Source organism: Petaurus breviceps, unplaced genomic scaffold (genome assembly GCF_028583685.1).
Source record: "Petaurus breviceps papuanus isolate PSGF00001 unplaced genomic scaffold, PetGlider_PUasm1.0 90775, whole genome shotgun sequence".
Lineage (NCBI taxonomy): Eukaryota > Metazoa > Chordata > Mammalia > Diprotodontia > Petauridae > Petaurus > Petaurus breviceps.
Genome location: NW_027187342.1, coordinates 10,874,554 through 10,893,355, shown reverse-complemented (window position 1 = coordinate 10,893,355; position 18,802 = coordinate 10,874,554). Strand labels below are relative to the sequence as shown.

The window sequence follows — 18,802 nt, the reverse complement described above, 5'->3', positions numbered from 1 at the left end:
AGCTAAAAGGACAACACACACAATGCAATAATACATATTCCCATTAGGCTATATTGCCAACTAGCACTCATACTTTTGGGGTTAGTCTTCCAGAGGGTGGCTGCTTTCTCTAGGCCTGTATTCCTAACACGATAGTATATAAACTTTGCATTAATGGTTAGTTCGTAGCAAAAGTATTTACTCAAGATGCCATAGGAGGAACATCAGCTATAAGCCTTCCAGATAAACCTGGGGTACACACACAAATACACATGTATCAATGGGAATGATAGGAAGGGTGAACACAAAGGTTGAGCACCATGGTAGTGAGGTAGCTGTGTTTGGAACAAGTATCAAGGTGACACATATCTCCAGAACTGCAGTACCTGTGCATCTTTTAGTTCAGTCCTCTCTGTAGCTCAGTGCCAAGTTTCCAGGGTTAGCTTTCTTAAGGGGACCACAGTAGGCTCCAGGCTCTGCTGTTGGAATTCCTGATCTTGGAAGCTTCTTTCTCCTGAATGACTATATCTGTTTAACATAACTTAAATCCTCTCTTAGTCACTTAATTCAATGTCTTCTACTAGTGAAGCAGTTTCACTTCAAAGTATCATGGCTGATGAGGCAGAGAGAAAAAACTCTTCCTTCCACTCAAGTGATTCTTTCTCAGTCTTGGATACTCTTCCTTGGTAGGGTACAACCTTCTGGGCAAGAAACTTTGCCTCATCCAGGCAGCCAGGGCAGAGAAATTCCTTTCCTTTTTCCTACAAGGGTCTTATTCCACAAATGCTGTGAGTCCTGATTGCCCACTAAACTCAAAGTGCTAAACTGCTTGCTTATTTTTGTAAATTTTTTCTTTTTTTTTTTTTTTTTTGGAGGGAGGAAGACAGGGCAATTGGAGTTAAGTGATTTGCCCAAGGTCACATGGCTAGTAAGTCTTAAGTGTCTGAGGGCAGATTTGAACTCAAGTCTTCTTGACTCCAGGGTCAATGCACCACCTAGCTGCCCCTAAACTGCTTGCTTATTGAAAATACAGGAACAAGGCACAAGATTGATTCTCTTAGCCAATCATTTGATGTTCTCTGTGTCCGTTGTTCACCACTAATGTCCAAAGTCTTATGGTCCTCTAAAACTGTTTAACTCCTTCAAACCTTGTGGTAGGGTTTTAGAAAACTCTCAAACATCTCCTTTACCCAAATGTCAGTGGCCAAAATGTCAGTTAAAAAGTACATTCCATTCTACTAGTAATAAGTTGTTTTTATGTACTCTGTAATGGGTTTGGTTTGGATGTTTGTTGGCAAGTTTCTGTTTTGTCAAAACAATGTCTCATATTTTAAAAAAAAGGACTCAACCCTTTGCTGTTTGGAGGCAAGACATGGAAATTTGAGAAGCATTTAGTCTTTGGAAACTTTGCAAAGAGACATATGAACTTCAATGAAATCTTGGTAAAACAGTCAAACCTCCAAGCTAAAAAAATTTACTCTAAACAATTCATACTTTTCAAATAAAGATAAAGCAGTTCCTAGCAGAGTATAAGAACCTTCAAAATATCATATTGGTGATAACACAAAATTTGAGAAGCACATTTCTGAGAAACAAAAAAGGAAAATAAATGGTGTTGAGAGCCCAGGGTAGTAAGAACAGCATTGGGTCAAGGTAATATCAAAGGGAAACTCTTATTTTGAATGATAAATCCAAATTAAGAAACCTACACAGTTATTAATATGAAGGAAGGTAAATTTCTGTAGGATGATTTTAAGTTATAGTTAAAAGCTGAATATTCCCTGTAAAAGACTGCCTATTTCCTTCCAATAGAATGACTTTGTAAAAGACAAACCTCATAGCTGTAAAACTAATTGTAAATGTATAAAATTATTTAATAAAAATGCTAGAAAATGGTACAAAGGCCTCAGACACTTAATACAAAAACTAGCCGTGTGACCTTGGGCAAGTCACTTAATACCAATTGCCCTAAAAAAGAGGCAAAAAAGAGAAAATGGTACAAAGGTATTCTTACTATGGAAATGAAGAACATTTTTATTAATCAAACGAATGAATGAAATCATTCCAATGGATCTGTGATACCATCACTATCCTCCCAGTGATGCAGATCTCTACCATTCCCTGTGCTGCCCCTCCCCAAAACCTGCCACATTATGACTACCCATCCTGTGTGACAATCCATCTATGGCTTTCCATAAATTTTCCACAGAAGTATCCATTTAATACCCTGGATCCCTTTCTAGTATTCTCTTGACATTGAATGTCTATTAGTGAAGCATGTAGGCTGTCCATTGATTGACCCTTTCACTCCCTGTGTGACTCATTCATCCTGATCATATTTTTAAAATTACATCTTTTATACCACTTCTAATGCATAATTCTTCACTTGTCAGCCAGTCAATTAACAAGTATTTATATAGTGCTTACTATGTCCTAGGCATGGTGCTAAGTAATGGGGGGAGGGGCAGAGGAAAATGGTCCCTGCCCACAAGAAGCTTACATTCCAATGGGGGAGAGAATATGTAGTTAACTATGTATATACAAGATATATACAGAGCAGGTGGAGGTACTTTGAAGGGGGAAGGTACTACTAGAAGCTAGGGAGACAAGAAAAGTCATCTTGCATAAAGTGGGACTTCGGAGCTTAGTCTTGAAGGAAGCTGTGAAGATCAAGAGGTGGAGTTCAAGGGGCCAAGCATTTCAAGCCAGCAGATGAGCCAGCATAATAATAGCACAGCTGCAGGAGATAAGAGTTTTTTATATTCAAAGATATGCAAGTAGGTCAGTATGGTGGGCTCACAGAAAAGTAAAGAGAATAAAGAATGAGAAAGCAGAAAGAGGCCAGTAGTGAAAACTTCTAATAACAAACAGGCATTTATATTTGATCCTGGAGATGATAAGAAGCCATTGGATATCACTGAGAAAAGGGGTGACATTGCTAGACCTATGCTTTAGGAAAATCCCATTGGCTGATGAGCGGAGAAGAGATTAGAGTGGGGAGAGACAAGGTAGGGACACCTAACAGAAGGCTGTGGCAATAGTCCTGGTGATAGGCTGTGAAGGCCTGAACTCTAGTTGTAGCTGTCGAAGTGGATAAAAGGGAACATATATGAAAGATGCTGTGAAGGTAGGGCTAACAAGATTTGACCCCAGACTGGCTACATTGTGTGGAGTGGTCAGAGTGGTGGACTAAATCTGAGGACTTGAGTTCAGATCCTTACTTGCATGACCTTGGACAAGTCTTTTAGTTTCACTGGGCCTCAGTTTTTACCTCTATAAAAGGAGGTAGTTGATCATTACTGTTTCTGTATATTACCAATGAAATTTAGCAAGAAGGGACAGAAAGAGAAATTTCACTTAAAATAACTACAGACAACATAAAATATTGGGGAGTCTACCTGTCAAGATCACACAAGAGAACTATATGAATACAATTACAAAACACTTTTCATACAAATAAAGAGCTAAACAACTGGAGAAATATTAATTGCTCATGGGTAGACCAAGCCACTATAATAAAAATGACAATCCAATCCAAATTTATTTACTTATTCAGTACCACTCCAAACAACTACTAAAGAATTATTTTATACAGCTAGAAAAAAATAATAACAAAGTTCATCTGAAGGAATAAAAGGTCAAGAATATCAAGGGAATCAATGAAAATAATGTGAAGGAAGAGTGACTAGAAGAACCAGATCTCAAATTATATTACAAAATGGCAATCATCAAAACAATCTGGGCGTGGAAAAGAAATAGAGTGATTGACCAATGGAATAAGTTCCATCTATAATATGCAGATGTAAATGACCACAGTAGCCTAGTGTTTGATAAATCCAAAGATCTAAGTTTTTAGGGGAATAGCTCACCATTTGACCAAAACTTCTGGGAAAACCAGAAAACAGCCTGGCAGAAACTAGACAGAGACCAATATTTCATACAATATAACAACCATGTTTCCCCAACTAATAAGACACTGTCTTATTATTTTTTTGGACAGAAAAACACCAGAGGGCTTATTTTCAGGGGAGGGCTTATTTTAATGAACATTGACAGCAATTTTAATAAACAGGTAAATGTGAACAAAAAAATGTACCTTTATTCAATAAGCAAATCACTGGGGAAGAACAGGATGATGCACTCACTGCTGCAGCTCTGATTGGATGCAGCTTGGAGCGCGGCGTGCGTTTCACGGGGGGGGGGGGGACAGTACATACAGAGGGTACTGTAATGTAGCGTGTAGCACAGGGGATCACCTTCACTACAGTAGCAATCTCAATAGGGCTTATTTTCGGGGGAGGACTTATTTTAGAGGAATCTTACACAGTAAGGGGAGGGCTTATTTTCGGGATAGGTCTTATCATCGGGGAAACACGGAAGATAAGGTAAAAATGGATATATGATTTAGACATAAAGGGTAAAATCATGACCAAGTTAGGGGAGCATGGGAAAATTTATCTGCCGTATCTATAGATAAGAGAAGATTTCATGACCAAACAAGAGATAGAGAGGTTCACAGGAAGTAAAATGAATAATTTTGATTACATGAAATTAAAAAGGTTGTACAAAACCAAACCAAATGCAGCTAAAATTCAAAGGAAAGCAGGACACTGGGAAAAGATTTTTCTAGCAAGTTTCTCTGCTAAAGTCCTCATTTCTCAAATATATAGGGAACTGAATGTAATGGCAAGCACAGAAGTGGTTCACACCTTGTTTCAGGTATTGAATTAACACCTTGTTTCAGTCTGTTAAGAAACAGAACATGTGAACTCCTGGGGAGGAGCTAATGACTATATAAGGAGAGCCCCAGGGCTAAAGACAGCAGGAGCTGAGAAGACTCTTGTGGTGGCAAAGTCAAGAAGGAGAAAACTTTTGGTATCCTGGCACTCTGTTTTGCTGCTTTGTCTGTGTTGATGTTTGTTTGTGATACTTTGTAAAGAAACTCTGGGACCTTACTGGAAGCCCTGAAAGAGGATTTTCTGTTTGTATGTTTACAGAAGTCCTGGAACAGGGTTTTGGAGGTCCTGGGACTTTACTGATGAGTTGTGCTGACCTCTTGGACATTGTTTGTATGTCAGTGTTGATTTCTATGTTGATGATTTGTGTTGAGTTCTCAGACCTTTTTGGTGGGTCTGAGTTGATTTCACAGGCAGATAGTGCCGGCAATGTGTATGAATATTATTGTGACTCTGTTAAGCTTTGTCTTCCCAGAAACAAGAACTGAGAAGAACTTGAGGTGGACTGGACACTGTGAGCTTCAATATGGAATGGGAACTAGATGAAGCACTGGACAAGGAAATGGAAGCTGCTTGCCTTTGAATCCAGGTGACAGTTGGAGCTGGGACCATGGAAGAGGAACCATGGAAATTGAGAGTCAGCCTTGAGTCAAGCTGAAAGAAGGCTTTACTTGGATATTGTGTACTGACTGAGAAGATTGGGATTTACTGTGACCTAGGGGTAGATGACCCGTGTATTTTCCACTACCCCTTCAGAGGGTATTGAGTAGTGACTAGTGACTGAGTAGTGACTAGTGACTGAATAGTGACTAGTGACTGAATAGTGACTGATTTGTAACTTAGTGTGACCCCATGAGTGGAGAACTTTGACTATTGTATTTTGTGACCCCAAGCCTCCTTAAGGATGATTGAATGATTGAGTTACTGAATGATTGTACTTTGTTGAAAACTATTATGACCACTTTGGTGAAAACTATGTGGCCATTTTAGTGATAAGTCATTGTGAATGCTGTATTTTGATTTACTGTGATAAGCTGTAACATTGTGAATGCTATACCTTGATTCTCTGTGAATGTTTTGCTTTGATTTGTTATGGAATAAATAGTGTTCACTATACTGTGTAATCAGAACCTTAAAAGCTATTCACAGTAGCATTCTCTTCTAGAAAGCTGCTCGTGTGTGGCATTACACTGAATCAAATTTATAAAAATAAGAGCTCTCAATAGTCATATAAAATGCTCTAAGACTGACTAAGATGATAGAAAAGGAAAATGACAAATTTGGGAGGGGATGTGGAAAAAAAGAGAGACAACAATGCACTGTTAGTGGAGTTGTGAACTGATCCAATCATTCTGGAAAACATTTTGGAACTATGCTCAAAGGGCTATAAAAATGTCATACCCTTTGACCCAGAAATATCACTACTAATTCTGTATCCCAAAGACATCAAAGAAAAAGGAAAAGGACCCATGTGTACCAAAATATTTATAGCAGCTCTTTTTGGAAACACTTGCCTTCTGAAAGTGGGGAGAAGGAACTGGGGGAAGGAGGGTGATAGAGTGAGAAAATTTAGAACTGAAAATGAAAAGTAAACAAAAAACAAAATAAAATGAGGCAGTTGGATTACAGGGTCTTCAAGATCCCTTCCAGTACAAAACCTGTGCGTTTGTACCTCTTAGCTCTCTTTCAGTTCTATACAAATGCTCTATAACATATTTTTTATAGAGATTATAGATTGGAATAAACATTCTGGAGAACAACATGGCTAAACAGAGAAAGTCATAAAACTAGTTATACGTTTTGATTGTGAGATTCCATTGCTATTGCTTTATGCTAAAAAACACCATGGAGGGGGGAGGAGAGGGTAGAAAGGACCTACCTTCTAAAAATAGTCATAGCTGTGCAAAAACATTCATTTACTAGATTTTACTGAGTCATAGCAAAAAAAAAGAAAATAAAATCAACTAATATGTAAAGCAATTGAAGAATGGCCAAATATATCAAGGTATTACAATAATGTAAATAGTAAATATGAATAAAAAGATACATAGAATGACTCATATGAAGAGATACAAAGCATGATATATAGGAGCAGAATTGGATATGCATAGAGCTATATATAAAGCTGTGTCTAAATTGACTAATTTAATAATAAAATACAAATACTATATAAATATAAAATAAAAAATAAAATAAAATAAAGGTGATACAATTTCAGACAGACTTGAAAAGAAAAACATTGTAAAAGTACTTGGTTGCTATCTCTTAATTTGTTTGGACCATTTTGTTAAATGTTCAGAGTTTTAATTCCTTATTTTGCATGTTTATTTGAAGATTTGTCTGCTGATGCTTATTAATTTTAAGACAAACAAAAAATAAAGAGCAAGGTCCTCACAACTTCATTGCTAAAAGATGGTGCTTATAGAAATGGGAAGTATAGATTTCCACTGGGAGCAAACAGTAATAACTTGATTTAATCTGTTTTTTTTTCCCCAGTGCTATCCTATGGTCAGGGAAAATTCCAATTTTCTGGGATTAATATCAATCAGAAGAGCTGACTGTTTCACTTGACCTTTCTCATTCTCACCCTTCCCATCTTTACTATCCTCTCTAGCTCTCCCTCAATGGTCTTACCATATTATTCCCCAAATTGTTTACCTATAACATGTTATGTATATGTAAACATTTTATTTTTCTCTTTCTCTCTTTATTGTTATGGGTTGTGACATCAGTACATTCTGATGAAGAAATGTTATTGGTAAGCCATGCCCATTTTCTACACAAGACTTGGAAATCTTTATTATATTATTTTATGTCTTTTAAGTTCTGCTCCATATTACTAACAAAGAAAGACATTGAGACATCTGAAAAGTCTAGATATTACTATTATTAATAATGATATGAGTTTATATTCAGAGCCAACATTACACAAAATTGTGAAACAGGCAAATATTATCTTCCCTCTTACTGTCTTATCTGCACATCCACCTCTACCCCCCACCCATCTTCACCCCCATTCCCTGACAAATTGATAATCATCCTACATCCAGCAATCCAGTAACCTAAAACAACTATCCAGGGCTAATTGTTGTTATGTCTCAATTCTTTCCCTCACCCCCCAACCCTTCCAAAAACTTACCTATCCTGTACCTTATTATCATCAATAGATACTAATGGATAGAGGGCTACTTCTAGGTAATAAAGCACATTTCAACTGTGACCTTTTGGGGATAATATCATTTTTAATTTATCTCTTTACAATCTTAAAGGTGGCATATTCAAACTACTAAGGGAGATATTTTGAGGTCAGGAAGCCTTTTGGTCATTCAAATCATACCCAACTGACAGGCTACTTGGATCGCTACCGCTTCTTTACACTATACATGTTTAGATTTAGAAGAGGCACCGATTTTCAATGAGTAGTTTACTGACGTCTTACATTGTCATATGTAAGTGAAATAATCACAGTAATTTAACCTCAATAAGAAAGGACAAAATCTTAATGTAGAAGATTTTAACATGGAAAACAATTTATGAAGTGGTCTATGTAAACTGCTTATGGCCTTAGAACTTTTGTTTAAAGACAGAGTGTGCTTTTGGACACCTCTATAAGGCAGCCTCTGAAACGAGTAGTCAAAATTTCATACAATGAACTATGGGGGGACTTTCTGCTATATGAGGGTAAAAATCTTGTTTACTTTTTAAAAAGAAAAAAAGAAACTGAAGCTATTTAATTACCTATTCAAGGTGACCCACATGTTTTAATGGGAGGAGTCCCCTGCAGAGAAGAGTCCAATCAGCCTTTGAGAAAACTGTTTTGTCTATAAAGGGGACAAAGACACAAGAGAGAGTCCCTCCTCGTGCCTTGGACTGTCTGAGTTGCTTTTATTTTCTTATACTTTCAGCATAAACAATAGACTAAAGAACAAAACCTATTCTAAAGTGGTCACAATCTTATTAAAGTGTCACAATTAATTTTAAAGCATTTGGTTGTTATTATACTTGTATTGATATGGGCCAGAAAAAGGAGACTTGAAATAACATTTCAAATTTCTCTAAAAAAGAACATTACAATCTTCAATGACTTCTCATTAATAATATCATCACTACTAGATCCTAATAATAATGATTTGAACACACAAATAGGGAAAAGTAGGCCCAGACAAAACTTTGAGATAAAATAAATATAGTCTGAGAGAACTTTGATATATTATACTATCCAGTAACCAGAGCAAACACCATTAATTAAAAAATTCAACATGTAGGGGGAAAAAAACCATACAAATTGTGAGGCTGAGTAATTTTTAACCACTAGACATCAAACATCTAAATAAGTACCTTTAGTTTTATTTTCCTGTTATGGAGGTGACTAGTGATAAGTTTATATTTAAAAATGAAAAAGATGAAAACATTTTATTCTTTGAAATAAGGGAAAAAATAAAGAAGCCCAAGATTGTAAACATTAAATTTACTAAAATTTGGATTTTTAAATTATAGTTGTTAGGTACAGTATTTGAAAAATTTATATGGATTTAATTGGACTTATGTAACAGAAGCAGATGTTTAAAACTATAAAACAAACACCAAAAGGAAAAAAAAATTATTTAACCATAGAGGAATTTTTCATAACTAAAAAAAAAAGAACTGGAAAAAGCAATTTAAACACTAAGACTGCACTGGAGGCAAGTGACAATGAGATAATCTGAGAGTAACATTTAATGTCAAAGCTTAATGTAAACCATAGAATGTCTTCATTATGCAAAAGAACCAAATAAAAGGGTTTACCATATGTTTTTTTTCTTTTTTTTTTTAAATGAGCTTTTTCTTACTGTTTCTTTGAAAACAATGAAATGGGCTACAGAGCAGTAACATGCTGTGAAATTAGGCAAGCAGTTGTCTTTGTCCCTATGACCTCACTGTGACATTGTGGTGCAAGGCCTTATAAAACAAGAGCCCCATGTGGGGCCTGAACACAGAACCTTTAAAGAGCTGGTTAATTTTACTTCTGTAGCTAATTAAATGGGAGGACCTACGAGTGCAGGAAATCAAAAGTCCCTTGGGTCTACCTTACAGCTTTGTGACTAGAGGTACTTCTGGAAGCTTTCATAATTTGTCACTTTTCACTGAAACCTAAGAAACAAACTAAGAGCCTTCAAGATGCCCAGGACATGGTCTGCCCTTGTGCCTTGGCCTCTGCAGCTGTAAGTCTTAAGGGAATGGATTTAGAAATATTTAAGCTTATTAGATAGAAAGGTGTCACCTACCCACATCGAGGCATGTGAGGATAAAAGTTCAAGGACTATAAATTAATTCCTAAAAAACATTAAACAGCCCTCTGGCCATGGTAAGAAAAATGTCAACAAGTCAAAGATAACTAGATAGCTATTGACCAGTTTCATGATGGTAAAGGTACAAGCCAAGAAGAATAATGCTTTTCCCACCATGTGTCTAAGGCTGCAAATGACACTAATCCTTTTTAATGGCCACAAAAGCTGACAACTAACTCAGCCTGAGAGTTGAAGACACACAATCGTCTGTAGCAATGACTCACCATAAACAGGTCCCGAGCACCAATATCAACAGCTAGGAGAAAGGCCTTTTCAAATCTCTGATACCTATAAGAAAAAGGAAACTATTAGGTTAGTAGCTAAGACAGCATCACACAAGAAATGAAGCTACTCAGATGTGTTTCCTGAGTTAATATTCTATGGGATTTTGGGGGGTTCTTCAACTATTTGAAAAGTTCTTCAAATATAAAAATAGTGTTTTCTTGAGGTTCTGTGCAAATCCTCCTATGTCTGAAATTTTAGAGACTTAACCTGAGGAAGTTCTCAAGAAAAACTTCCAAATGGTACAAATAGAATATCTAAAGTCTTAGTGCAATTTTAAGCTATGAAAGCTTAAAAAAGACTATTAAAAGCTATTATCCTAAGCTATTGAGGCTTAAAACTACATTAAGCCATTTGGGATACCCTGTGTTTTCCAACAAGACTCTTAATAGTAGAATTATAGTTAAATCACAAAATCTTTTTAATATGATTTGGAAAGAGATTTTCAGTTTACTGTGTTTTGAAAGGGAAGATATAAGGGATTTTAGTTAATTAACTTTCATAAATTAAGTGTTAATATTCTGTGAGCAAAATCATTATAGTCATCAAAGAGGGATGTTTTACAAACCACAAAGTGTTTTTATAAATGTGGCCTATTATTATTAAATACATATAATATTTATCCAATTAAGGATGAGGAGTTAAATTATTATTTAATTACTACCTAAACTGGCTGTTTAAATTTTAAACAGAAACACTAGAAAGTTGTTGTACCTAAAGATTAAAGTTTTCTAAAATACTTGAAATAAAGTATGGTTTCTTCCTGCTTGCCCCCTTACATAACTAAATAAAGAAAACTATTTTAAAATAATTTTTAAAAGGTTTTACTTTACTTTGGGTTAATATGACTGAGAACATGAAGATAACCTGGTAATCCTTACAGAGAGTTGGACAGATCTCAAAGGAAAAGCTTGTAGTGAAAGTCCTTCCTGCACAAGCTTCCTGAACAAAAGGCCCCTTTCATATTGCCTGAGTACTGGGATTTACATAGATATAATTGGCAGTGATTCTGATTATAGAAACAAGCTAGTTAATAACTAAGAGACTCTAGATTTTCCTGGGTAGCATATAGGGGAATTTGGAGGTACACAAAAATAATGCTGATTCCAAATAACAAAAGAAAAAAAAACAAATGGGAAAAAAATCTATTTGTATTTAATATGTTCTTTCTTTTTGTAAACTAACTCTACTTACAAATATTTTGTTACTGAAGAAGTTGAGACAGTTTTGGGAAAACAAACAAGATTTGTTGACCAATATAATATGTAATACTACATATTTATCAGCTCTCCTGACTAAGACTTTAAGAAAAAAGAGGTGGGGGGAGGGAGACCAAGATTATTTCTAACAAATGAATTTGTCTTTAAAGTGGCTTTAGTTGATGGTCACTCATTTCTTCTTATCTTTGGCTATCTGCCCTGTAGGAAAGTCTATGAGGCAAGAGATGTATTGGTTTTAAGTAGCTAGGTATGGCTTCTTTTCCAAAAGACTGATTGCCACTCTTGAGTCTGCACTGGTGGTTGGATGTTCTTTGGAAATTAATTTGAATTGAATAGTGAATAAGAGGGGAGGAAAAACTGAAGTCAGGGAGATGAATTAAGAAGTTATTGCAAGTCCAAACAAGACTAAATATGTGTGGTGGCACTGGAAATGAAAAGTAGGGGGAAATGACTGAGTTTGGAGGGAAGGAGGAAAAAACCAGCAACTGCTGTACATTGTACTGATTAATTCTGTATCTCACAGTGAGTTTTCTGTATACAGATTAATTTAAGTCAAAGATTTCAAATGCTCTCTCTCTCTCTCTCTCTCTCTCTCTCTCTCTCTCTCTCTCTCTCTCTCTGTCTCTGTCTATCTAGATATCAGGACCATAGAATTACTTTCTGCCACTAGCCCACAGATGACCCATTCTTGGATTCACATGTGCTTGGATTCACATCCTGTTAACTCTTGAGATTTTCTAGCAAGGATTTTCTTTCTCCTTTCTCTCTGCCCCCAATCGTTGAGAATATGATACCAAGAATATGGTAATGTTTTCTGTGTGTGTGTGTGTGTGTGTGTGTTAAAGTGTACTCTCTGTTTATTCACATCCTCCTCACATTCACATGTAGATTTCACAACCTGCCTCCCCACTTCATGTAATTCTATAGGAAATAGGTGGCCATTCATTTACTGATGTTTATTCAGCTCTCTATCCCTATTCCCCACCCCACCCCCAACCTCTGCCTTGTTTTTCCAATCATGTTCTATCATTAACATATGAAGTCTTCTAACTCTTTAACTTTAACTTCAATAAATATCTATTGAGTTCTTACAATAGATTCTAAACAATGGTCAGTTAATTCAATTCAATGTTTAGAAATACCCACCTACTATGCATAAGGCACCTCACCAGCACTGGGATACAAAATCCAAAGCAGAATAGTCTCTGGCCTCAAGCAGCCTGAGTTGGACTGGTGGATACCAAAAATAAACCAACAAGTAAATACAAGGTAATATGAGGAGCCAAAGCACTAACAATTAGAGAAATGGGTCAGAAAGGGCTTAGCAGGAGGTGGTGACACCTGAGATAAGCTTTGAAGGAAGATAAGGATTCCTAAGATCTTGAATATCCCTAATAAATGTTTCCCCTTCCTTCCTCCAGTTTTTTTTTTAACCTTTCTATCTTTGCAGGTTAAAGAGTTTTCCCTTAATCTAGACTTTTCTCAAAAGCATTTGAATAAACTTGGTGCGAAATAACAAAAAAAAAAAAAATGATTGTTTTTACACATTGCATTGTTTGCAAAGTTCTTTAACACATGTCTAATTCTTCCTCATACTATTCCAATGAAGTAGGAAGGGAGCAGGAGTGATTTTTTTCTTTGCTTTTTGCAAATAAAGAAACTTAAAACAGGGAGTGAGAAGGATTTATGTGCCTAAAGACTACCCATAGTTCAATGGATAATGAGAAACTGAAACCACAAGACTTCCTACTTTCCAAAGACCGTGTCCTAACCTATTCGATACTTCTGTATTCAATATCTTGTGCTCTAAGCTTCTAAGGTACATTCTAGCACATCTCATCTTTACCAAGCTAGAAAAGAAGCTACTATGAGTGTCAGAGCTAGGCAGAGGGAAGTTGTGGGAGAATGTATTTCAGTTCAATTATGGGTAGTATTTCTGCATCAATCTGGGTACAATAGTTTGCTATAACGGGGATTTGAAAAAAGTAATTTGTATGGTCCTCTATGAGGTGTGTTAAAAAATATTTTTTATGCATCATCTCAGGACTCCACAAATGGTGGGATGGGCAGGTAGAGTTGGGTCACAATTTGCATCACTGGAGGTATGTCCAGCCCATAGTATCACAGATCCATTTGAACATTAAAATCAGTAAATCTGCCTAATGTTAGACAACTTGCTTTCTCTGGAGGCAAACCCAAAGGGTCTCTTTTTGTATTTTTTTTTTGCAGGCATTCATGGATCATGAACTCTCAGATCTGAACATACTTAATACATACTTAAACAGGAACTCAGGATTGGAAGGGGCATCACTAATGATCTACTGCAGGAGTTCTTGACCTTGAGCTCACAGACATCTGAGGGGTCCATGGGTAGATTTCAGGGGAACAATGATAGAAACTTTGATGGGAAAAAAATGACATCTATATTTTCATTAATCTCTAGCTGAAATTTAGCACTTCCTCCAATTATTTTAAAATATTATTCTCAGAAGGGGTTCATAGACAAGCTTACCTCATTTTTATTATGCTTCACTTGACCATGCTTCACAGATACTGTGTTTTTTTTTACAAATTGAAGGTTTGGGGCAAACCTGAAAAGAGCAAGTCCATCGGTGCCATTTTTCCAATAGCACGAGCTCACATTGTGTCTCTGTGTCACAATTTTGTAATTCTTGCAACATTTCAGACTTCATTATTATTATGTCTGTTGTGATGTAATTGTAACCAGTGAGCTCTGATGTTACTATTATAATTGTTTTGGGGCACCATGAACCATGCCCATATAAGATGATGAATTTAATTGATGGATGTTGTGTGTGTTCTGACTGCTCCACCAACCAACCTTTCCCCTGTCTCTCTCCCTCTCCTTTGGCCTCCCTATTCCCTGAGAGAAAATAATATCAAAATTAGGCTAATTAATAACCCTACAATGATCTTCCCCACTGTTTTTCTTCCCTTGCTGTACAGGCATACCTTGTTTTCTTGTGCTTGCCTTTATTGTGCTTTGAATATATTGTGTTTTTTGTTTTGTTTTTTGTTTTACAAATCAAAGGCTTGGTGGCAACACTGCACTGAGCAAATCTATCGGCACCATTTTCCCAACGTGTTCACATTCTGTCTCTGTGTCCATTGTGGTAATTCTGACAATATTTCAAACTTTTTCATTATTATTATATCTGTTGTGGTGATTTGTGATCAGTGATCTTTGATGTTATGATTGCAATTGTTTTGGGGCACCACAAACCATGCCCATATAAGATGGTGAACTTAATTGATAAATGTTGTGTGTGTTCTGACTGCTCCACCAACTGACTGTTCCACATCTTTCTCTCTCTCCTCACGCCTCCCTATTCCCTGAGACACAAAAAATTGAAATTAGGCTAATTAACAACCTACAATAGCCTCTAAATGTTCAAATGAAAGGAAGAATCAATCAATCAACGGATCAAACTTTTGTTATCTTATTTTAAGAAATTGCCACCCCAAACTTCAGCAATTACCATTCTGATTAGTCAGTAGCCATCAAACTGAGGCAAGACCTTCAACCAGAAAAGACTATGAATTGCTGAAAGCTCAGATGATGGTTAGTAATTTTTTTTATCAAGAAAGCATTTTTAATTAAGGTATGTACATTATTTTTTACATAATACTATTGCACAGTTAACAGACTACAGTATAGTATAAATTTAACTTTTATATGCACGAGGAAACTAAAAAATTCATTTGACTAGCTTTATTGAAATATTTGCTTTATTGCAGTGGTCTGGAACTGAACCCACAATATCTCCAAGGTATGCCTGTAGTCCATAAAATCCTTTTATGATATAGCTGCCAAGTGGTCATCCAGCCTTTGTTTGAAGACCTCCAAGGACGGGAAAACTCAATACCCCTTATGGCAATCTATTCCCATTTTGAATAGATCTAATTGTTAGGAACTTTTGCCTAATACCAAGTTTATATTTGCCTTTTTACCATTTCGAGCCAATTTTTCTAGGGCAGCCTTCTGGGACCAAACATAATAAACCCAACACTTCTTCCACATCACTGCTTTTCAAGTGCTTAAAGACAGCTATAATGCTTCCTCTAGGTCTTTTCTCCTCTAGATTAAACCCTCTCAGTCTCTTCAACCAATCCAGAGATGATATAGAATAAAGGCCCTTCACCATGTGGATGACTCTCCTCTGAACATTTTCCTTTTTAACAATGTTGTCCCTAATTTGGGGTAACTGGAACTGCATATAGTTTGAATAGGGTAGACTGTACAATTGAACTATCAGCTTCTTTTTCTAGGAAGTTAATTTTAAATTAATTACACTTCATTTTATTAGGTTGAGCCTAATGTTTTGGCCTGTTAAAATCTGTTTGGATTCTGACTCTCATTGGTGGGCTGGAGGGCAGAGCAAAGGACTCTTCCCTAAGCCTCTATTTAGGAAGAGCTTTCAGACTAGTCATCTCTTCATTTTCGAGCTCTATGCGTCTGTATTGGACTCCTTCAGGCTCCCACAGTGAGTACCTTTACTCTTTCTTCCCCACTTTTCAACTTCCTTTTGTGTGTTGTCTTTCCCCATTAGATTATAAGCTCCTTAAAAACAGGGTCTATCTTTCTATTTCATATTTGTCATCTCCCTCCATTGCTTAGCACAGTACCTGGATCATAGTGGGCATTTAATAAATGTTTATTGACTGGCTGAAAAGAATAAGAAGATAACAATAGCTTACATTTATATAGGACTTTAGGATCCACAAAATTCTTTCCCTACAATAACCCTGTGATATAGGTAGTACAAGTATTATCATCTCCATTTTACAGATGAGGAATCTGAGGCACTTAGAGTTTAAATGAATGATGCATGGCACACAGTTCCTGATTCCAAGTCCAGAACTTCTTCTATTATTAGAACATGTTGCCTTAATACCATCAATAAATCATCAGCCTATTTTACTTTTAGGCAGCTCTAATTCTTAGAAAAGAGTAGCTAGGTGGCACAGTCTAGCAGACTCAAGTTCAAATCTGGTCTCAGACACTTACTAGCTGTGTGACCCTGGGCAAGTCACTTAACCCTGTTTGCCTCAGTTCCCTCATTATGTAAAATGAGCTGGAGAAAGAAGTGGCAAACTACTGCAGTGCTTTGCCAATAAAACCCCAAAAGGAGTCATGAAAAGCCAGACACAAACTGAAAATTACTAAACAACAATAATTCTTAGGGAGGCTTTCCTCATCTGCAGCCGAAACCTGCCTCTCAGAAGCTTCCACTTGCTGCTTCAGGTCTCCTCCTCAGAGCCCTGCAGAACAAGTTGAATTCTATACTCAGTTAATATTTATTGAGGACCTACTAGGAATATCCTTTATTTGATTGACCATGTAGATCAATTAAAGACTTTTAAGCAGCAGAATGAAACAATCAGATCAGAGCTGTGCTTTCATTTGGATTGAAAAAAGTATTTGGAAATAGGGTGAATAGGTGAAACTGAAGGCAGAGAAATAAATTAGGAAACAATTACAATATTCCAAGCAAGAAGTAATACAGGCCTGAGTTAGGGTGATGGCTATGGGAACAATGGGAAAGGCAGAATTAATTGTATATACATGGAAGAGGGAATGCACTGGGGTGGGAAGGGAATTGAAGCATTCAAAGAAGACTCCAAGATTTCATGACTGCAAGAATGGGGATAAACATAGAGAAAAATAGGAATCTGGGAAGAAGGGCTAGTGTGGGAAAGGAAAATAGGAATCTTGGTTTTGAATGTATTGAATGTGAAGGTTTGGCAGGTCAGTTAATCGCATATGTTTTTAGTAGACACATTTACAGCAATATATCCAGTAGGAATATTAAGAAATGTGTAACACATGCACTAAGTGGTACTTCAGTGGATTAAACAAAAGATACACTGCCCAAAGCTTCAAACTCTTGAGCATGAATTTATGCATGACTGGATAACAAGGCACAAAACAGGCTTATATTGCCAATGACAACTACAAACAACCCCAAACACACGTTTTTCATTTTTGGTAAGTAACATGAAACATTTTTGAGAACCAAGCCTTTAAGGACAAGGTGGCATCAAAGCCAAACAGTTGTGTAGTATGTCACTATATCATAATCAGGACTGAGAGATCACATGATGCATCCATCACTGTTTTGATGTAATGCACATGAAGATTTATTAGAGGAAGTTTAAGAAGCTGACTATTCTGAGTTTTATGTTAAGGTATCGTTATAGTTAAAATATTATGCGTAAACTAGCATTAGTAGGATTTCTATTCACCACCCCAAAATGACTACTAAAAAAAAGCTGAAGGAAGTTAGTTGGTTCAGTGGATAGAGTACTAGGTCTGGAGTCAAAAAGACATGAGTTCAAATCTGGCCTCAGGCACTTATTACCTGTGTGACCCTGGGCAAGTCACTTCACCTCTCTTTGCCTTAATCCAGTGGAGAGCAAAATGGCAAAGCACTCCAGTGTCCTTGCCAAAAAAAACCCTAGGGACATTAGGGTCCGTGGGGTCATGACTGAATGACTAAACAATACCACAACAACAAATTATAATTATTTGTCAAATTCACTTATTTTGGTTACTTTAATGGGACTCGTGCCAGCTCTCCCTACTTTTTCTTTGTCCTGTCTGATTCTTGTCCATACTTAGATGCTCCAATAGTTTGGTTCTGTGCATCCATACTCCTTCCAATGGTTTTGGTTAAGAAACAAAAACTTCTTTAATCTCACATGTATGTGGTGCTATGTTGAATTCTGAACAGACCAAGTTGAACAGACCTGGTCCGTATCTTTTAAGAGTTTACATTCTAAAATGTACCACAACATAGAGAACTGATTTGCAAGACAAGTTTCTGAAGAAAACAGTAGGAAACATGAGTAGAAAGGTTAGTGTTAGCAGGGACAGAGCCACTTCATCCACTGAAACTGGAGGGAAGAAGAAGAGAGTGGGCAAAAATGGAGGAAGGGTTTGCAGTGTGAAGTTGGAGAGATGAGAGATGATGGATGGTCTTGATTTTTTTTTCAATAAAGCAGGAAGCAAAGTAAACTGGTGAGAAGAGCTGAGCACATCAATGGGGACACCAAGAGAGAGAAGAAAGTTTGGAAGAGGCCACATCAGGAGCATGAGAGACTCAGTCAAAGACTGATATCTAAATTATGATCATCTCTGTGGGTAGCTAACGTGAAGGGGAGATGCAGGTCATGGAAGCTGAGACCAAAGTATTAAAGAGAAATCAGTGTGAATTTTGAAATTACTAAGGACAAA

General features: G+C 36.6%; 1 protein-coding gene across 12 annotated transcripts in view; it reads right to left on the bottom strand.

The window, feature by feature from the left end:
- WDPCP (WD repeat containing planar cell polarity effector) overlaps positions 1–18,802 on the bottom strand; it is a 519,354-nt gene that overhangs the window by 134,663 nt on the left and 365,889 nt on the right. For all 12 annotated transcript variants that reach the window (XR_011164621.1, XM_069068996.1, XM_069068989.1 and 9 more), the window contains one exon: positions 10,267–10,330. Coding sequence is in view for 11 of the 12 variants with exons in the window: in XM_069068996.1 (XP_068925097.1) it covers positions 10,267–10,330 (64 nt within the window). In the remaining variant the exon portion in view is untranslated. The remainder of the gene's footprint in view (positions 1–10,266; positions 10,331–18,802) is intronic.